This window comes from Nycticebus coucang, chromosome 1 (assembly GCF_027406575.1).
Source record: "Nycticebus coucang isolate mNycCou1 chromosome 1, mNycCou1.pri, whole genome shotgun sequence".
In the NCBI taxonomy this organism is placed as follows: domain Eukaryota; kingdom Metazoa; phylum Chordata; class Mammalia; order Primates; family Lorisidae; genus Nycticebus; species Nycticebus coucang.
The window spans coordinates 10,942,404-10,963,954 of NC_069780.1; the positions used below are offsets into that span (position 1 = coordinate 10,942,404).

General features: G+C 37.3%; 1 protein-coding gene across 2 annotated transcripts in view; it reads right to left on the reverse strand.

Moving 5' to 3' along the window:
* Positions 1-21,551, reverse strand: part of PRKG2 (protein kinase cGMP-dependent 2) — a 104,148-nt gene that overhangs the window by 70,327 nt on the left and 12,270 nt on the right. For both annotated transcript variants that reach the window (XM_053592385.1, XM_053592303.1), the window contains exon 3: positions 2,414-2,580. In XM_053592385.1, the coding sequence (XP_053448360.1) occupies positions 2,414-2,580 (167 nt within the window). The remainder of the gene's footprint in view (positions 1-2,413; positions 2,581-21,551) is intronic.

Below are 21,551 nucleotides of genomic sequence, written 5' to 3' on the forward strand. Positions count from 1 at the left end.
CATATTGTGTGGCTCTGAGTCCCGGCTACATTCAATATTTGGCTGTGTGAACTTGGGCAAGTCACTTCATGGTACCTCAATTGTTGTCTCCCCTCTTTTCATTTAAATGTAATACATATTAATTGCACACAGAAATTGCAAAGATTTGGCCCTTCTCTTTGCCTAGGAAGCACTTTAAGCAATGCTTTCACAATTTTTTTTTACCCTGGCAACTTTATTCACCTTTCCCAACAAATATAAACAAAACTTTATGCAGCCAAAAACAGAAGCAAAAAAGATCTAATTTCATAAGGGCAGAAAAATAATGGAGTAATATCTCTTTCCCTTAAAGAATTAGTCTTTCCTCTTCCTAATTCACCATTAAGTAGCTCTAGGTTTTCTCTATCAATCCTTCCATTCAACAAATCTGACCTGAGTACCCATGTTGTGCAGAAATTGTACTAGTTGCCTGACTGGTACAGATAGGATGAAAGACAAAAAAAATATTTATTCTAGAACTTACATTCTAATAAGAAAATAAAACCCATTTTGGCTCTAAATGCTATAGGTTAGATATGCAGTTTAATAATTTCTCATTAAAGCTGAATTCTATTCCATAAAAGCCACTTTAATGGTACTGTCCAGTTGATATCATGACTCTTATTGTATTTCCAAGGGTTTTTTTTCTTATTGGCTATGGCTCAGGGGACCTGAGCAATGCTGAAGAATTATATGGGATATCAAAAATTTAGGCTGAATATGCTTTTCCTATTTGCTATTCATGGCATGTTTTATAAAGGGGAGACTTTTAATTATCAAATTAATTTGCTCAACCAGGTAATTAAACCAGACAATTCAGTCCTTAGATGACACCATAATTAATGCAAATAAGAAATCATCCAACTTTCATTTCTAGGTGTGCTATCGCTCTGATTTCAATAGCTATCCCGGTGCTGACTACTGTTCAACCTCTTCCCTCCCTGAGCCTTTCATCAGAACTACTGGCAAGGAACAAGATGGGCTGACAAGACTTGCTCATTCTCTCCTAACAGGCTCAAGAAATAGTTTTTGATTTAATGACCTATCTTCCCTTGCTAGAATGCTCTACTGTTGCTAAAGCAGAATTGAAGTTCAGGACAAGAGAAAAACCACAAGAGGAAAAAATTGCTCTAGATGATCTGTTGCTAAAACAATTAAAAGCTGGCTAAATTAAAAGTGTAACTCAAATACTTGAGTAGAATAATTACTTGGGAATGACTGTATAATTTTAAAGGTGCCTACAATGGTGAATATGACAAATAATATATAAATAATCATAAAATTGGAATGTCTAAAGAACCGAAGTTTAAGAAAACAATCTTTTCTACACTAAAATCAGAATAGAATAATTATTATTTAATAATATTATTAATAGAATAATAATTAATATATTTATTAATTTATTTAGATAGGCAACTTCTGCCCCAAACTGAAGGCCATGAGGGAACAAGAATAATGCATTACCAAGGTTATCAAGAACTATAGTACAAAATACAAGGCCATAGCATACAGAAAGGTCATCTTTCCATCTGGGTAAGCCAATTTTAACATTTTTTCCCTACAACTCAAAAAGTTGGGGCAATTAAGAATGTGCCAGAGTGTTTAATAACCTTAATCCCTCTTCAGATAATTTCTTCCATTTATATTTAAAACATTTTTGGAGTGCCCATTACATGATCTATATGCATTTGAGAAATACATCTCTTGCCTCTTTAACCATTATAATTTTTCCCGCATGCAGGCATGTTCAAGTGATTAAAGATGAAGGAAACCATTTAAATGATTCTAAAAACGTCTGTTTCAATTGTAAGAAATTCATTTGATTTGAATATTAGTGAAATGTACCTTAAATTACCTCTTAAAATCATTGGTACATATGCATAATATTCTCAGAAGTGCACAAATAATTATTCTCTTCCCTGGTACACCACCTAAAAATGTCAACACTAGCAGAAGCATTTTGAAGGAAAACACATTTTTGACTGAATGGCACTGTGATTAAAAGTATAGATTCTTAAGTCCGATTGCCTTTGTTTGTGTTTTGCTTCTATGACTTATGAACCATGTGGCCTTAAATAAGCCACTTAACCTCTTTGGGACACAGCCCCCCTTAGTAACATGGAGATCACAGAGATGGGAAAACGAAAGATCTCTGTGAATGCCTGATATATAGAAATCATCTGGCAAATAGTGAGTATTACCATCATGATGATTAGATCAACAATGCTGCCATTTCATGAACTTTGTTACATTTTCGACATATACTACCATATTTATAAAGTTATACTACTGTATTTATAAACAGTTTTCTGTTTCTATAAATGTTTGCAAAAAAATCCTAGAAAATGGGCAAAATAGTTGATAGACAATAACTGGGAAAACCTGTGAGTCCCACCTGCCAGCACGAAGATACGATTTCCCGGCTCCCCCTGCTTAATGATGTAACTCCCTTGCTGGTAGTTTCGCCCATACATGCACTCCACCATGTCTTTGATCTGCTGAGGATCCAGTCTCTTCAGAAACTGGTTTTTATTAAGGGCATCTGTAATGAGCTTCTTCTCACTGGTATAATAGAAAAGAGATGTTAGTTACAATTAACGAAAATCATGTTTTACCATTTCGACCCGCTTCCGTCTGTTTCTTGATATTACTAACTACATACTCAACAACTGTTCACAAGAATGCACTGAAACCCCACCAAAAACTTGACCTTTCTAAACTATCTTTCCTTATCATAGAAAATCTTTGGAATTATTTTTGATTTTTTTTCTGGTAGTTATCATTACACCAATTTTCTCATCTTTCCTCAGTGCAGTCACCACAAATGAATTTCTCATAATCCTTAACCATACTACTAATGGACACACAATATTTCTGAAGGAAAGCAAATCTGGTGGCTTGGAAGAAGGTGCCTTTAAAGGACACAACACAGCAATCCTTCACTGACGTACGTGTACACGCACAGTGCCTATGGTAGTAGTATTTTATATCTTATTGAATCCTCATCACTATGCTCTGAGATATTTATTATTCTTATTTTATAAAGAAGGAGACTAAGAAGCAACTAATTATGCATAAGGGTCATTCACTACGTGGGTGAACCTCAAATCTGTGCTGTTTCCATTCCATCCCTTTGGCTCTCCTGAGGAGTAAAGCCATTTCCCGTGGGGTGTGTTAGGTTTGGCCTGTTGGAGGGAGTAATGGTTACCCCTGGGTTTTCCCAGGTTTCACTCTGGGTATGTGCAGAGTAGACAGAATCTACATTTTCATTCTCACAACTGAGTCATTGATCTACTTGTTGATAATCCTAGAACAGTCAGCTTTCTCTTTGAAAAGAATTAGCTCAAAATAGTTACCCCATCTTCCTTGCCATAAATTCTTAATGTTCTAATTAATATGTTATATGTAGATGTCATAAAATTATTGAGCTGAAAGGAAAGGTGTTTTATGGGCCAAGTCAAAATCTTCACACAATATATTTACACTTTACAATATAATTTACACTTTAATTTTTTTAATAGTTTTTATTTCTGTATTTTTCATTCACACCCTGTCCCAACTCTAGCTTTACTATCTGAAAACTGGTGATCATTTTCCGTACAAGTCCTCAAACACAAGGTAAGACTTCATGGAATTAGACACTTCCTTACTGATTTCATCCATAAAGAGTATCTGGCTACATGAAGGGAACAGAATGAAGTTTCACATGTGGAAATTCCTTCTTCCCTACAGTGACTTTGTCATCCTCAGAGCCATACCAATTCTTTACCTTGAGAACTTCCTGTTCACCTAATACATCACCAAAGTTTCAACTCTCATTACGAGATATCACTGTTACCCATTTCATTTTCCATTTTTAGAGATAGCACCACAGTCCAAGACCAGTCTTAGGTCTGGACCACCTTTCCATCTTCTATGCTGGGATTTTGGTTTTGAGCCTATTTCTCCTACAGTCTAATCTGTGCTGTATCATCAGGTTAAACTTGGTAAAAAAAAAAAAAAAAAAAAAAATTAAAATAATTTATTTCATCCTGATCTGTTTCTTCCTTTACCCACTATAGTCAACAACTCAGTTAATATACATTGAAAGGTGTTTTATGGGCCAAGTCAAAATCTTCACACAATATATTTACACCTTTGTGGGTGGTCCTGTGGGTGCTAGTGTAGACCTATGAGAATGCCCTTTGTGGGTGGTCATTTGTTTTGGAGGTGTTAATTTCAGTTAACATTCTATGGAAGTTCTGTAGAATACTTTTTTCCCCATGGAAGAAAATCAGTATCTCACCATTTGGCACTCGTCATTTTCCATAACATGGCTCCACCCTATCTATCTAGCAGTTACTCCCTAAAACATCCTCTATTATAGATAAGCTGGTCCCCTCACTGTCTCGGATACCTTCAAGTAATACATATTACATATTACCTAAGGCTTGAACAAGTTACATTTCTCCTCTAACTTGTTTTGTTTTTTTCTCCTAAACGTTTACAAACCTTATACATCCACCAAAAAAAAAAAAACCCTCATGATCTTAAATGGATATTATAGCTCACATGATTTTTCATTTATACTCTGAACTCCCAAGTACTTACAAGGTTGAACAATTAAGTCACAAACTCTTCCTAGAAAAAGTGCTATATACCTCCTCGTTAAAGGTCACTACGGTCGCCTTTGAAGCAATGATGCCAATACCTGGTCCACCCTTGAAAGCACTTTTTCCAAATCTTTCCAAGAGATATGATTGTGAATGTGAAAAATTCAAAAGAAAGCATAGGTAAACTATTAAAATTAATGAATGATTTCAAAAAGCTTGCAGAATATAAAGCCAATATACAAATTTAACAGTATTTCTATGTTCCAGCACCAAACAATTTAAACAATTTTTAATGGTGTCATTTAAAATCATATCAAAACATCAACTCTGGGGAGTCATATCTAACAAAGATATGTAAGACCTCTGCACAGAGAAGTTTATTACTAAAGAAAATGAAAGAAAGAAAACCTAAGTATGTAGAGGAAGATACGATGGTTGTGGATAAAAAGACTACATTTTTAATTGCTAATTCTATTTAAACTGATCAGGTTCAATAAAATCCCCATCAACATTCTAAAAGAAAAGTATGAAAAATGACAAGCTGACCTTTGTCAGCTTATCAATACACACACTGAAAAGTGATCATTATTGCTGATTATTAAGGAAAAGCAAACTAAACCCAAATACCCTGTTTCCCCGAAAATAAGACAGTGTCTTATATTAAGGTGTGCTCCCAAAGATGCGCTAGATTTTATTTTCAGGGGACGTCTTATCTTTCCTGTGAGTAGGTTTTATTTTTGGAGGATGTGTTATTTTTGGGGAAACGGGGTAGGATACCACAATATACCCAACGTAACAGTCGGAACAAAAAAAAGACTAACAATGCTGAATGCTATCAAACATGTGAAATAACTTAATAAACATACATCACAGGTAGGAGTATATATTTGTATATACTACATTTATTAGTATATATTACATTTAATAAGTATATTAAATATATTTATTATAGTATATATTACATTTTAACTTAGTTATAATGTATTATTCAGCAGTGTTACTCCTAGGTTTATACCCATCATAAATCATGTATTTATGTGCCAAAAGACATTCAAAACTGTTTAGGGAAGTATTCTTCATAATTGCTAAGACCAGAATCAACCAAATGCCCATCAACAGAACTGATAAATTCTGTGTAGTGCTACAATAACTACAACATGGCAATGATAATGAACCACTGCTACGTACAATAACATAAATGAACCTCCCTATGTAAATGAAAGCAGCCAGACTCTGTAGAGTACACACCTGTAATTTCATTAAAATAAAGTTCAACAACAGGCAAAAAGGAATCTCTGACACTAGTAGTGCAAATAGTAGCTCACTTTCAGATGGATAACATGTAGACATTGAAAGTGAGTAGGATGGGCCTTAGACGTGCTGGTAACGTTCTATTCCTTGGTCTGCTTGGTGGTTATGTGGATGTGTTCACTTTATTATTTGTGTATTTCAATAAGAAAAACAAACACCACATACTCAATACTAAATCTGAGCTAGATGTTTAATACCTATAAGTTCGTATGGAAACAAACTCAATGAAAATCAAGTAGAGGATGAGGAAGAGGGGATGGGTGAATTACCACCCAACGGATACATTGCATGGGTATAATGCATACTTTATGGGGCAAGGACACACCTATAATTCTGACATTATCTGCACAAAAGCAAATTATTTAACCAAATTATCTGCACTCCCATGACAATCTGAAATTTAAACAAAGTTATTTATGTTTAAAAACATTTCAAAACATGTGTGGTTTTGGAATCATAAAACCCTGGGTTCAACTCCCAGCTCTGCCACTTCCTAGCTATGTAATCTTGGACAAGTTACCTAGCTTTTCTGAATCTCAGATTTCTTGACTGTGGATAGGTTGTAGTAATCATACTTACTTTGTAAGAATATTATACTCATTAACCCAGACAGTGTACCAATTAACCCTCAATTAATGGTGGTAATAGTAGTTGGAAAGGGTGGTCGTTATACCATGTTTTTCTGGGGGGAAGCATGGAATGCATAAAGTTCTAGAAACCAGAGCAACAGAGACACTGCCAAGACCCTCTGCTAGTTCAGAGTTCCTCCAGTGGGGCTGGGTCTCAATTTCAAACACAATGGAAGCGGCCTCCTTTTGTAATCTTCTTATATCCCCAGATTACATGGCTAACATTCCTTGAAACAAGAAATTCTCACCCTATAAGTTGTTTCAGGAAGTTCAGTTTGGTGAAGTTCACCTGCAGTTGTGCTAGACTCTTAGTCGTCCCTCTCTGGTCTTGCATGTTAGAAGCCTATGCTCTCACCAATTTTGTTGAGTCAAAGTGTGTATTTGTGATCTTCTTAGCATAAGGTTCAGCACAAGGTCAGGCTAACAGCCTCCATCTTCCTTCTTTCTTATCTATCAAGGATTTCTTAGGAGCATAGGGGCTGTGGCAACTCTATTTGTTTGGCACTTCACAGCTTAATTACACGTGCAAACAGAAAGCATATGATAAAGTGTATCTGTAAAGGGCAAAAGATTTGGAGCCAGAATTTGTTTCTAACTTCTGCCACTTACTACTGAACATATCACATAACCTCCAAATTTTCTCAGCTGTAAAACAGCAATAAACACAGTCCACAGGTCACAGGATTTCTAAGATAATTAAACTAGTCAACAATATAAGGCATGAAGAACAGTGATTGGCACATAAAATATGCTACATAAGGGATAGCTATTATGACATAAATCAGCAAGTTCACAGCAACTTAAGCTCTTAGTTAGACCTGTGCTAAAGTCTCCACTCTGAAGACCTACCTTTATTTATTTAAGGGGACCACTTTGAAATGGTGAAACTCCTGACAATCTGTTTCCTCTGCCTATCTAGCCTTTCCATACCCAGGGTACACCAGGCCCACCAAACTTCATGCAGGTTATGTGCCGGGCCCCTTGGTCTCCCTATAGTCGGTTCCTCTTTAAAAACCCAGTTCAAGATTTTCTCTTCCACCCACAAAGTGAACATGTTCCCTCCTTCCTTCGTATGCTTATCTCTTAGAACGTTAATCATACAAGTCAAATAAATTTTAGTTTCCACAAAGAGACTCTGATCTTCAAGGGTGCAACTATTCCTTCTTCATTCTCTTATTACCAAACAAATAGAACTGTTCCTGACACATTAGAAACTCAACAAAATTAAGACAGTCAAATTCTTTCTTGTAGTTTAAAAGTTACAGGTGTGAGGATAAGAGGGAAGGTGGAAAACATCACTTATCTGATCACCAAGGACAGACAACAGGCCAGATAAGCATCTCCTCATTTCCTCCTCCACCCCTAGGAAAAATTTTTTTAAGTGATAAACCAACTCAGACAAAAAAATATGTAATAAATGTACAAGTTTATAATTTGAGAAACAAGCATAAGAAAAACGAGGTCATCTGCACAATCTTAATCAGAAAAGGAGCGGAACTATATTCTGACAGTTCCCTCGATCACGGCCCATATATAAGTACAGTTGTAACTGAATCGTGTTTGCTATTATTTCATGCTCATGATATAAACGCCTCCATCTCTCTCTTAAGTTCGTGCAGATGATCCTACACCCATGAGTAGCAAGGAACAGAGTTCAAGAGTGAAATAATAAATACAACCAAAACTTACAAGGAAGTTAACCTGACACATTCAATGACATGCGTACCCACCACTGTGAAGCAGGGCAATTAGGAATAAATGATAAATCCTTCCCCTAAATGTCTGTAGCTAGTATTGTTCTTAGATCATCAAACTAAATATTTGGGGAATCAGCAGAGCAGGGAATCCTCTTCCTCTAACTTAATGGTTCTCATAGTGGCTTCACATTAGAATCATCAGGACCTTTTATAACATATACAGATATAATTCATATGCTTGGGGCTCTCACCTCAAACTAATTTAATCAGAATCTCTGTGGGTTGGACTCAGGCATCAGTGTTTTTTTAATCCTCCATAGATTTTTTTAATAGATTATTTTTATTAAATCATAGCTGTATACATTAATGCAATCATGGGGTACAATGTGCTGCTGGAAATATTTTCATCAAAATGGTTAATATAACCTTCATGGCATTTTCTTAGTTATTGTGGTAAGACATTTATATTCTACCTTTAGTAAGTTTCACATGTACCCTTGTAAGATGCACCGTAAGGGTGGACCCACCAATTACCCTCCCTGCACCCATCCTCCCCCCTCCTCTTCCCTCCCTTTCCCCTTTCCCTGTATTTTTGGGCTATAATTGGGTTATGGCTTTTATATGAAAGCTATAAATTACTTTCATAGTAGGGCTGAGTACATTGGATACTTTTTCTTCCATTCTTGAGATACTTTGCTAAGGATATGTTCCAGCTCCATCCATGTAAACATAAAAGAGGTGAAGTCTCCATCTTTCTTTAAGGCTGCATAATATTCTATGGTGTACATATACCAAAGTTTATTGATCCATTCGTGGATCGATGGGCACCTGGGCTTTTTCCGTGACTTAGCAATTATGAATTGGGCTGCAATAAACATTCTGATACAAATATCTTTGTTATAATGTGATTTTTGGTCTTCTGGATATATACCTAGTAGAGGAATTGTAGGATCAAATGGCAGGTCTAGTTTTAGATCTCTAAGTGTTCTCCAAACATCTTTCCAAAAGGAACGTATTAGTGTGCATTCCCACCAGCAGTGTAGAAGTGTTCCCTTTTCTCCACATCCACGCCAATATCTCTGGTTTTGGGATTTTGTGATGTGGGCTAATCTTACTGGAGTTAGATGATATCTCAAAGTAGTTTTGATATGCATTTCTCTGATGATTAAGGATGATGAGCATTTTATCATGTGTCTGTAGGCCATGTGCCTGTCTTCTTCAGAGAAGATTCTTTTCAAGTCCCTTGCCCAGCCTGAGATGGGATCACTTGTACTTTTCTTGCTAATACATCTGAATTATCTGTGGATTCTGGTTAAACATTTGTTAGAGACATAACCTGCAAATATCTTCTCCCATTCTGAGGGCTGTCTGCTTGCTCTACTTACTGTGTTCTTGGCTGTGCAGAAGCTTTTTAGTTTAATCTGGTCCCAATAGTGTATTTTTGATGCTGCTTCAATTGCCCAGGGGGGTCCTCCTCATAAAATATTCACCCAGGCCGAATTTTTCAAGAGTTTTCCCTGCACGTTATTCTAGTATTTTTTATAGTTTCATGTCTTAAGCTTAAATCTTTAATCCAGTGAGAGTCTATTTCAGTTAATGGTGAAAGGTGTGGTCCACTTTCAGGCTTCTGCAGGTTACCAGCCAGTTCACCCAGCACCATTTGTCAAATAGGGAATCTTTTCCCCACTGAATGTTTTTAATTGGCTTGTCAAAGATCAAAGTAGCTGGGTTCATCTCTTGATTCACTATTCTTTTCCATACATATATCTCTCTGTTTTTGTGCCAATACTATGCTCTTTTGATCACTATCAATTTATAGTACAGTCTGAGGTCTAGAATCGTCATTCCTCCTGCTTTGTTTTTTATTTCTGAGTAATGTCTTGGCTATTCAAGGTTTTTTCTGATTCCATATAAAACAAAGTATTTTTTTTTGAAATCTTTAAAGTATGACAGTGGAGCTTTAATAGGGATTGCATTAAAATTGTATATTGCTTTGGGTAGTATGGACATTTTAACAATGTTGATTCTATCAGCCATGAGCATGGTATGTTTTTCCATTTGCTAACATTGTCAGCTATTTCTTTTCTTGGAGTTTCATAGTTCTCTTTATAGAGAACTTTCATGTCCTTCGTTAGGTAAACTCCCAAATATTTCATCTTCTTTGGCACTACTGTGAATGGAATAGAGTCCTTGACTGTTTTTTCAGCTTAACTATTGTTGGTATATATAAAGGCTACCGATTTATGAGTGTTGATTTTGTAACATGAGACACTGCTGTATTCTTTGATCACTTCTAAGAGTTTTGTAGTAGAATCCCTGGTGTTTTTGAGATACACAATCATATCATCTGCGAAGAGTAAAAGTTTGATTTCTTCTAACCCTATATGGATACCATTGATCACCTTTTCTTCCCTAATTACAATGGCTAAAACTTCCATTACAATGTTAAAGAGCAGTGGAGACAATGGGCAACCTTGCCTGGTTCCTAATCTGAGTGGAAATGATTTCAATTTAACTCCATTCAATACGATATTGGCTGTGGGTTTGCTGTAGATGGCCTCTATTAGTTTAAGAAATGTTCCTTCAATACCCATTTTCTTAAGTGTTCTGATCATGAAGGGATATTGGATATTATCAAAAGCCTTTTCTGCATCAATTGAATCATATGGTCTTTGTTTTTTAACTTGTTTATGTGCTGAATTATATTTACAGATTTATGTATATTGAACCAGCCTTGAGACCCCTGGGATAAAATCCACTTGGTCATGTTGTATAATTTGTTTGATGTATTGCTGGACTCTATTTGCTAGGTCTTTGTTGAATATTTTTGCATCAATATTCATTAGTGATATTTGTCTATAATTTTGTTTTCTTGTTGGGTCTTTTCCTGGTTTGGGGATCAAGGTGATGTTTGCTTCATAAAATGTGTTGGGTAATATTCCTTCTTTTTCTATGTTTTGCAAAAGGTTGAGTAATATAGGTACTAGTTCCTCTTTAAAGGTTTGGTAGAATTCTGACGTGAAACCACCTGGTCCCGGGCTTTTCTTTTTAGGGAGATTTTGTATGGTTGATGCTATTTAAGAACTTGATATAGGCCTGTTCGACATTTCCACTTGATTCCAGCTAAGTCTTGGAAGGTGGCATGGTTCCAAGTATTGGTCATTTCCTTCAGATTTTCATATTTCTGAGAATAAAGTTACTTGTAATAGTCATTGAGGATTTTTTTAATTTCTGAGGAGTCTGTTGTTATTTCATCTTTACCATTTCTGATTGATGAAATTAGAGATTTTACTCTTTTTTTCCTGGTTAGGTTAGCCAAAAGTTTATCTATTTTATTGACCTTTTCAAAAAACCAACTTTTTAATTTATTGATCTGTTGTATAATCCTTTTGTTTTCAATTTCATTTAATTCTGCTCTAATTTTGGTTATTTCTTTTCTTATACTGGGTTTGGGATTGGAATGTTCCTTCTTTTCCAGTTGCTTGAGATGTCCCATTAAGTTGTTAACTTCTTCTCTTTCTGTTCTCTTAAGGAAGGCTTGCAGTGCTATAAATTTTCCTCTCAGGACTGCCTTTGCGGTATCCCAGAGGTTCTGATAATTCATGTCCTCATTGTTGTTTTGTTCCAAAAGTTCGGTAATTTCCTTCTTAATCTCATCTATGACCCAGCTATGATTCAGCATAAAGTTATTTAGCTTCCATGTTTTTGTATGAGTATGTAGATTCCTGATGTTACTGAGTTCAACTTTTATTCCATGATGGTCTGAGAAGATGCAAGGAATAATTTCTATTCTTTTAAATTTGCTGAGGTTAGACTTGTGACGTAAGATGTGATCAATTTTGGAGTATGTTTCATGGGCTAATGAGAAGAATGTGTATTCAGTTTTGTTGGGATGAAATGTTCTGTAGATGTCTGTTAAATCCAAATGTTGAATGATTAAGTTTAAATCTAAATTTCTTTGCTTAGCTTCTTATTAGAGGATCTATCCAACACTGCCAAAGCAATGTTAAAATCTCCAACTATTATGGAGCTCGAGGAAATCAAGTTGCTCATGTCTGTTAGAGTCTATCTTATAAATTGAGGTACATTCTGGTTGAGTGCATAAATATTAAGAATTGAAATCTCATCATATTGAGTATTACCCTTAACACATATGAAGTTACCATCCCTATTCTTCCTTACTTTTCTTGGTTTAAAACCTATTGTATCTGCGAACAAAATTGCAACACCTGCTTTTTTCTGCTTTCCATTTGCCTGGAATATAGATGACCATCCTTTCACCCTGAGTCTATATTTATCTTTTAAGGTAATTTGAGATTCTTGTGCGTAGTAGATATCTGGCCTGAGTTTTTGTATCCAGTCAGTCAACCTGTGCCTCTTTAGAGGACAATTTAAGCCATTCACATTAATTGAAAATATTGATAAGCCTGGTAGAATTTTGGGTACCAAGTTTTTCAAAAAGTCCAGGGGACATATTTAATCCTTTTGCCACTGTGGAAGTTGGAATTTGATCAAAAGTTTCTGAGTGAGTTTACTTTTGTGGTGGAGGATTGCACTAGTCATTATGAAGGATAGGTCTGAGAATATCCTGGAGAGCTGGTTTAGTTATGGCAAATTTCTTCAACATGTGAATGTCATTAAAGTATTTCATTTCTCCATCATAAATGAAACTCATTTTAGCTGGATACAGGATCCTGGGTTGAAAGTTATTTTGTTTTAGGAGATTAAAAGTCAATGACCACCCTCTTCTAGCATGAAAGGTTTCAGCAGAGAGATCTGTAGTCATTCTAATGTTCTTCCCCTTTTAGGTTATAGTTTTCTTCCATCTGGCTGCTTTCAGAATTTTCTCCTTCATATTAACCTTAGTGAAGTTAATTATGATGTGCCTGGGGGATGTCTTATTCCGGTTGAGTCATGCTGGGGTTCTGAAACTGTCTTCTATCTGAATTTCAGAATGTCTTGTCATGTGAAAGTGCTCTTTCATGATATCATGAAGAAGAGCCTCGATGCCTTGCAAAGCCACTTCATCACCTTCAGGGATTCCTATAAGGCGAATATTAGTTTTCTTTGAATTATCCTGGAGCTCTCTGAGAAAATGATTTGTTTTCCCTCCAGAGTTTTTAATGCAGGTGACTATAGTGTGCTTTTAAGATTAAGATTTATAGCTGTGAACAAGAGAACAAGGAGTGGAAGTTTTCCCTTCCCTCTATAGTTCCACAGCACTGGGAAGATGCCTCTATTGAAGGTTCATCAAGCAGTCAATCGATTAATAGTAAGGTATTGATTAACAATAATCAATCAATGTTTGGCACAAGACTCTGACATAACTTTTTCTTTTCTGCACTATAACAAATAAATACAGACATGCAAAAACCCTTGCTCTCCTCCCCCTCTTTCAGCATCCTATTGGAACTGAACACTGCACTTAGAAATATGCTATGCTTTCAAGTCAGCCCCAGTGCTCTGGACTTTTTTTTTAATTATGGTGAAATACATATAACATAAAATGTACCATTTGAAGCATTTTAAATGTACAGTTCAGTAGCATTTTTTGTACACAGTTTTGTAACCATCACCACTCACCATCTCCTGAGTCTTCCCAAACTAAAACTATGTACCTAACTGAGTCCTCCAGCCCCTGTCCTGCCCCTGGCAAGCTCTATTCTACATGCCATTGCTAGGCATCTGTCTAATCTTGGTACCTCATGTAAATGGAATCATACGAAATTTGTCTTACTGCGTCTGGCTGATTTCACTCAGCATAGCGTCTTCAAGGCTCATTCATGCTGCAGCCTATGTAAGCACTTTCTCTGTAAGGCTGAATAAGATCCCATTGCATGCTTTACCCCTTCATTTGCTGATGGACGTTGGGTTGTACCCCCTTTTGGCTATTGTGAAGAGTGCTGTTATTAGCATGGACGTGCAGACTCTGGGCTTCATGTGCATGACTTTATATCTCCTGCATGGCCAACATTCTTTTTTTTTTTTTTTTTTTTGCAGTTTTTGGTTAGTGCTGGGTTTGAACCCACCACCTCCAGCATATGGGGCTGGTGCCCTACTCCTTTGAGCCACAGGCACTGCCCCATGGCCAACATTCTTAACCAGGAATCTTGCACAAGAGAGGCCAAAGGGCCTGGTGAGCAGGGACACAGCCTGTGACCAGCTTCTTATCCACAAAATACCACAACAACGATGGGAGGGCCATTCCCATGTAAGTTATAAGATTTGGCCAATTGTAAAGTGAGTTTCTGGGTGAACTTGATGTGAGAGGGACACATGGCTTGCAAGAACTCTTGGCAGCCTCTAGGATTTGAAAGTAGCCCCAGCTGACGGTCAGAAAGAAATGGGGACTTCAGCCCTGCAACCACAAAGAAGGAAACTCAGCCAACAATTATGTAGCTTGAAAGAGGATTCTTCCTCTAAAAAGCTCTAGAAAGGAACACATTGAACTGGCCCCTGGGCTGCAGCCTTGGGAGACCCTGAAAGTGTGGCTTGAATAAGCCATGCCTGGACTCGACCCTCTGGAACCTCTCAGAGAAAGAGTATGTGTTGTTTAAGCTGATAAGTTCATGGTAATTTATCATATGGCAATTGAAAACTAATACATCTGGTTTCCCAGAGTCTCTATTTCCAAGAAATTTCAATTTCATTATCTTCAATATCTTGTTATGCTCACTTTTTATTTCCACTTTCCACATCTCCTCAGAAGAGAAAGGATTGGAAGCTCTGGATTTTTCTTCCTCTCATATTTCCCAGAGCTTGGGTAAACCCCCAAAGACCATCTAAAATTCTGCTTAAAATTTATCAGTTAAAACTGATTTGGCATAGCAAACAACCCAGAAGGATTAAACGGATACTGAGGGCTCCTGATCACTCACACATGACTACAAAGTATATACAAAAATGTCATCTGGCCATTCCCAGTTCTAGATCTCATGCAAACAAACAAATAAAAAACCTGCCAAATTAGACTGCACTGAAAAATATACAATTAACAGATGCTTCTAAGGAGAGCTAGCATGGAGGGGAGATGAATTATGAGCTTGTAAAGAAAGGTAACAATTTTAGGATAAGTTAAAGGATAAGTGTAAGATGTATCTTTCACAAAAAAAAAGGTACTTTCAAAGAGTTCAAAAATTGGTAAGTTTTATCCTTGTCTTCAGATCTGTTCCCCTTGTTGTGAAGTGTATTGCAGTTTAAACCCTTGAAAAAGGAGATGGGAGTTGAGCTTCTCAGGCTGAGGGAAAGAAAAGGGAGGCTCCCTGGAAACTGACTACTCTACCTGTGAGGTGGCAAAGGCCAGTGGTGAAGCCCCTCTCTCATCCAACTAGCAGACAGAAGAGGGGCCACTGTCTTTCAACTGTACTCTCTGGACTACAGTCTTTCTTGAGTATCTAGCAAGGAAATGGGCAGGGTCCAGAATAGCACAGAATATTTTTGAGGAAAAAAAAAAAATGTGAGTCAGAGAAGAGCAGCCTGTTTCAGAGGACATTTAGAAAATGTAAGTGAGAAAGGGTAGAGGCTCTTCCCCCCACCACCAGGGCAGTGGTTCAAAACCAGATCTGCTCAATTCACCTGGAGTACCTTAGCTGAAATCAATCGAATCCACAGACTGCTATAAATATCTCATAAATGTAAAGGTTGCAAGGAAAATAAAATGAGTGAACGTTTCAGAAATGCTTCAATTAAGTGGCTATCTTAACATCTAGTGAGGTCAAACAAGCTTTAGGCACTACTGGCAATGACCATGAGCCTGTTTCTATGCTTGCTAAGCCATGGATAATAACACTTACCCAACAGATTGTTGTAAAAATAAGTGACATAACTACATATAGGTCACAGCACAGTGTGCCTGGCCTATAACAGTCACTCAACATCAGTGCTGGTGGCCCTAACTAGTTGGACATCAAGAATGAGGGAAGAATAGGGAGGTACAAAATAAAAGTATGAGTGAAAAAAAATAAAGAAGAGGAGACAGAAAGAAATGAAGGGAAGCAGAAGTGGAAGAAAGCAAAATTAAAGAATGAGATTCACTGGTTCAACATTCAATATTCATTGAATTGAATGTGTTGATCTGAAGGAGTAAAGGGAACCTTGGACATGAGAGCTGCCAGCCATACCACTGGATCAAAAATTGCGATGGTTTTTGTGTGTTATAAAAATAGTGCAGGGCATCCTAATCTTAGGAGTGCACCCTGCAGGGTGAGGGTAGGCTCTTAGGAGTTAACATAGCCCTTACCATAAGCACTTATGCTTTTGACTTACTTCCAAAGCTTACTTAAATGCCTTTCCTCGCACCTACCAACTAATAAGCTGGAAGTTTTAAGGATAAGGTGAGATGAACTATAATGCAGATATAAACAAAGCAGAAGATGGTTTGGGAGGTTGAGAGGGGCCGGGATGGGGATGCAGAGTAAGCAGAGCCCTCTGGCTCCTACAGAGAAGAAAAGATGTGAGCCAGGAGAAGGAGCGGCTGGGGGCAGGGGCAGAAAGGTGTCATGGCTGCTTCACTTCATCTAGATGTCCAGGCAGCCACCACTTAACTCTGGCCAGGCTCTTAAACCTCTCCAAGCTTCTAATCTCTCCCTTGTTCTAAAGCTTAACAGCACTGTTCCCTTCCCCCAAAGAAGCCCCAGCCTGGCTGCGCAACCCCAAGGGGAGCCGTGCACAGTGTAAGGCTGAATGCTCTGTAAACGTGCACACGGAGGGCGAGAGCACACAGCTGACATCTGGCAGACGCCAGCTGAAAATCTGGCTCAAGGTCTTACGACCACTACAACTGGAGCAAGTTATTGAATGACTGAACTTGAATCTCACCTTTGGTAAAATGAAAAAGTAGCACTCACCTCATTAACTATGACAAAGTCTCCATGAGATAATGTTCGGGAAACAACAGACATCTAATAGTTAACTGGTAACTTAGTCTTCTCACCCACCCGACTGCCTAGTCCTGACCTGGGTGTCTAGATACACATTACTTCCATAAAACACAACCATCTATCTTCAAACATACTGACAACATTCACCAGGCATCACGCAGCTGCCTTCACCCACAGCTTCTGGCAATCAGATCACCACACACTTCAAGTTGTTCTTCTCCCATACCTTATACCGTAAGAGGAGCTTTATTTTTTACTTTTCTGAAGACCCAGGTTAAGGCAACAGTATTTAAAAGACTATATGTAAATTTTTTAACTGTCCAACTGATAAATGTCTGGTACTCACTTATCAATCATTAATTATCCATGTAAAATCCAGGTATAGAACCTCAGATATGGAAACATGTAAGTCACTATTTCATGAAAGGGGGAAAAAGGTTTTCCTCTCCCCTCCCCAGCAAACTTTCCATCTACTACAAACTGATAGTGCAACAGCACCTTCTGAGGGAACAAACAGTCTCAGGGAAATGTTCTGAGCACTGCACTGTAATAATTTCTAGTTCTGATTATGTATTTAATTTTTTACAGAACTTTCCAGCTAAAATGTCAAGACCCGGCCTCTAGTTTTCAGCTTGGAAAAAATCATCTATATGAATGGTTAGAAGAGGCTTTACATGGCTGGTTTTCTGGTTTTGAATCCAGTTTCCTATATTAAAAGCTTGGCAGCCTGAGGCAAGTTACATAATTCTGTCTGCCTCAGTTTTCTTATATATAAAATGTAGGTGATAATAATAATACCTATCTTATAGGTTTGTTGTCAGGATGAAAGGATTCCATGTTACTGAAGCATTCAGAATGATGACTGGCACATAATTAGCAACATATAAGTAATTTTTTTTTCATAGAAACATTCCTATTCAACAAAGGAAACACATTTCTGTCATGCACATGTGATCACTCAGTACTGGTTTGGAAAGGAAACACAAATTGTAACAAACATACTCTTCCTCACTCCTTTTCCACATCTTATTTTGATGTATGGCTCACTAGCATTTCCCTATTTTACCTATTCTCGCTTGGGGTGGGAGTGACAAATAAAACTAATTGTCCTTCCTAAAACTGGAGTCCACATCTGAAGTCAGATGGCAAGTCTTTGTTTTATCTTTCTTTTTCATGAAAGAACAATAGTCTCAAATGATAGTTTAAGCACTTTCAGTGAAAGGCACTCATACCACCAACTTGCCAGATGTCTCTGATTAACTTGCCTGTGTTCCACCAGACATGCCGCATGAGCTTCTAATTTAGCTCTGCCAGTGCTGAAGTTTGATAAACAGTATCTATATAAACAGAAAACTTAATTTCAGTAATAGATCTGACCTCTGAATGCATGGTTGTCTTGGAGCTCAAGGCAAGCCAGACGTGGGCAGAAATGCTACCTGAGTTCTTCCCTGCCCTCCTTCAAATATTCAGATCTCAGCCTTGAGAAGCACTGTACTGATTTGGTAATCATATATGACACTCCATGCACACCAAAGTTTGTGCCATCACATGTATCAAATCCATTCTTAGTGTCCTTTTCTCTGAGGGATTAGATTTTTAATTCATTTTAAAATTAAATATCCACAGGTGAATAGCCATTGTCTAGTGGTTACTATATTTAATACAGAAGTTCTAAATTACGTGGTTTTGACTATAACTGCTATTTCTTGAGCTAAGAATTACGAGCTAATGGAGTTTGGGAACCGTTTATACACAGTTTAAAACTTGCGCATGAGCTCCGAGGACCCAGCATTTGGTAAGTGTTGATACAATGGGAGGCCTCTGCTCAACTCCACATGGACGAAGACGGGAAACCCCAGGAAGCACCATCCTTCTTACTACCAATCAGTCGGGTGTGTCGTGACAAGGCAGACTGGCGCCCAAACGGGTCTGATCTTTTGTCTTTGAGGATAGGTAGTTCTGAGAACACCAAAGTGGGAGGTCAGATGGAAAGAATTGGTTTCAAAACTAAGACTTTTGGATTATAATCTTTGCTCTGCCATCAGCTGTGATAACTTCCTTATCCCTGATGTTCTTACTTTTCTGGGTAGGGCATAATGGATGGCTTAAAGCAATCTCTAAGGTTCTTGTAGCTCTAAAGCCTTTTGATGTTCAGCATATTAAATTTAAATTAGAGGTAAGAACTATATTTTAGAACTCTGTATTTTAGAACTCTAATTCATGATGTGATTTATGATACCTAAGTAAGACTGAGTGCCTGTGATAGTAACAGCCTCCATGCCCACATAGGTGTATTCTTTTGAAGGTCTAAAATGAAAATGGTCAGAAGACACAGAGCAAGCTTGCTGCAAAGGGCTCTGATACACTGCAGGTCTGACACAGTTTATCGGTGAATCCGTGTTGTGCCCACCTCAATCTGACAAGCACATCCTCAGCCTTTGTGGCTTTGTCCTCAAATCAAATGCAAGTCTTACACTTTGTGCATAAAGGATTCCCAGACTTCACTAGCTCTAATTCTTAGCTCAAGAAATGGCAATTATAGTCAAAACCACATAATTTAGAAATATAGTAACCATTAGACAATGGCTATTTACCTGTGGATATTTAATTTTAAAATGAATTAAAATGAAAAATCTGGTTCCTCAGTGGCACTAGCTACATCTCTTGAAAGCCACAGGTGGCTACTGGCTACCATATTGAACAAAAAAGATTGTAGAACATTTCCATCACTGCAAAACATTCTATTGGATAGCACTGAATTATTCTAGAACCTGAGCTTAAAAAGCAGATTCTTGAATTTCACATGGGACAAATTTCCAGAATTCCCTGGTGCCATCAGAGTTCCATTATAACAGTAGTTCTCAACCTGTGGGTCATGACCCACAGGAGCTGTATTAAAGGGCTGTGGCATTAGGAAGGTTGAGAACCACTGCATTACAAGCTCCTTCACATAAAGCAGGGAGATGCAACTACACCATTTAAGTCACCCCTTAAATGACCCGAAGAGTACCATTGATGAGCACAGGATAACAAGGTGGCGTAAGAAGGGACTGCCTAGCAGTTGAGGAGGGTCTTTTACCATTCACAACACACCTACCCACAGGTGCCTCAGCAAAATCACAGACCGATGTGTTGCAAGTTGTAGAGTTTCTCATGAATTATTGAAATTGAGTCCTCAAATTCCAAATCTATCATACCATCAAACATTATTCTCTGGTTTCCATTAGGGCTTTTTATCTCCCCAATATTGTTTATTGCTGGAGAACTAGGGATCTCCCATAGTTTCTTGCTCACTGCTAAGTATTCTCTTTTTGACCAAAAAACTGAAAGCCATTCAATGCTTTCTGATCCAGTATGCAGGATAAACTTTATTCAAAATGTAGTTGACACATGAACTACATATTACTAGAAACGAATTTTTCCATAAATTCATTCAGGAAACTTTATGAAAGTGCAACAAATAAATTTTGAAAACCTAAAAGTAAACAGAAGGGTCATTTTGACTGATGATTTTAAATTCTATAATATCTTTCAGGAACATCTCCGAAAGAGGCCAAATCAACGGATACAATGGGCACTGCATATAATCCTCTCATCAGTGAAGGACATTCACATCTTTTTTAATGCTCTAACTTCTAGAAAATTGTTTCCTACAAAAGTTTTGATTGACTGCATTATATAAAAGAGATATAAAAATATCCAATGTTTACTTTTGGCTTTTCTCCAAAAGTGGAAGGTTTTGGAAATGTAAGATGAATTGCAAGCCTGAGCGCTTTTAAATAACTGGAAAATGTTTATATCTCTGAATTGATGAAGTTAGCCATCTGTGGTTAGCCAGTTACTTCAGAATTAATAATATATTTATACTCTTTGTAAGGGAAACTGAGGCACAAACTAGACAATAAAAAATCGTGTTTCCATATTTTATTTAATTTTTCAATTTAGAACCACAAGGCTCTGTGAAAACAGATGAGGATTATTAAGGTATGAATGATGTAGCTTAGTCTCTTTAAGACTTAATCATTAAGAAATCAATTAGCCCGTTTATTCATCCTGATCACAATGTAGATTTATACCTATTTGGCTTGTTTTATGGTGAGGAGAAGAATTAATATAATTCTTATTTGGGACATGTGATGTGTTTCCTACGCCTCTCGCTACAGTCAGACAAAAAGGGGTGTGGTTTGACACAGAAATTAACTAGGCATAACTACTGATTTTCTTTGCATGGTTATAACAGAGTTAATGAAGAGAGTCAAAGAAATATGTTTATTGTGGACTGTTCAGCACCAGGAGAATGAATGTAAATCTTTGAAAATAATCTGGGTTCAAGAGAAGAAATCTGGTGGTATATGTGGAGAAAAGGTCAAAGAAGATGAATTGCAACTAAATTCTCTTACATGCTTGCTACGTATAAAAGCATTT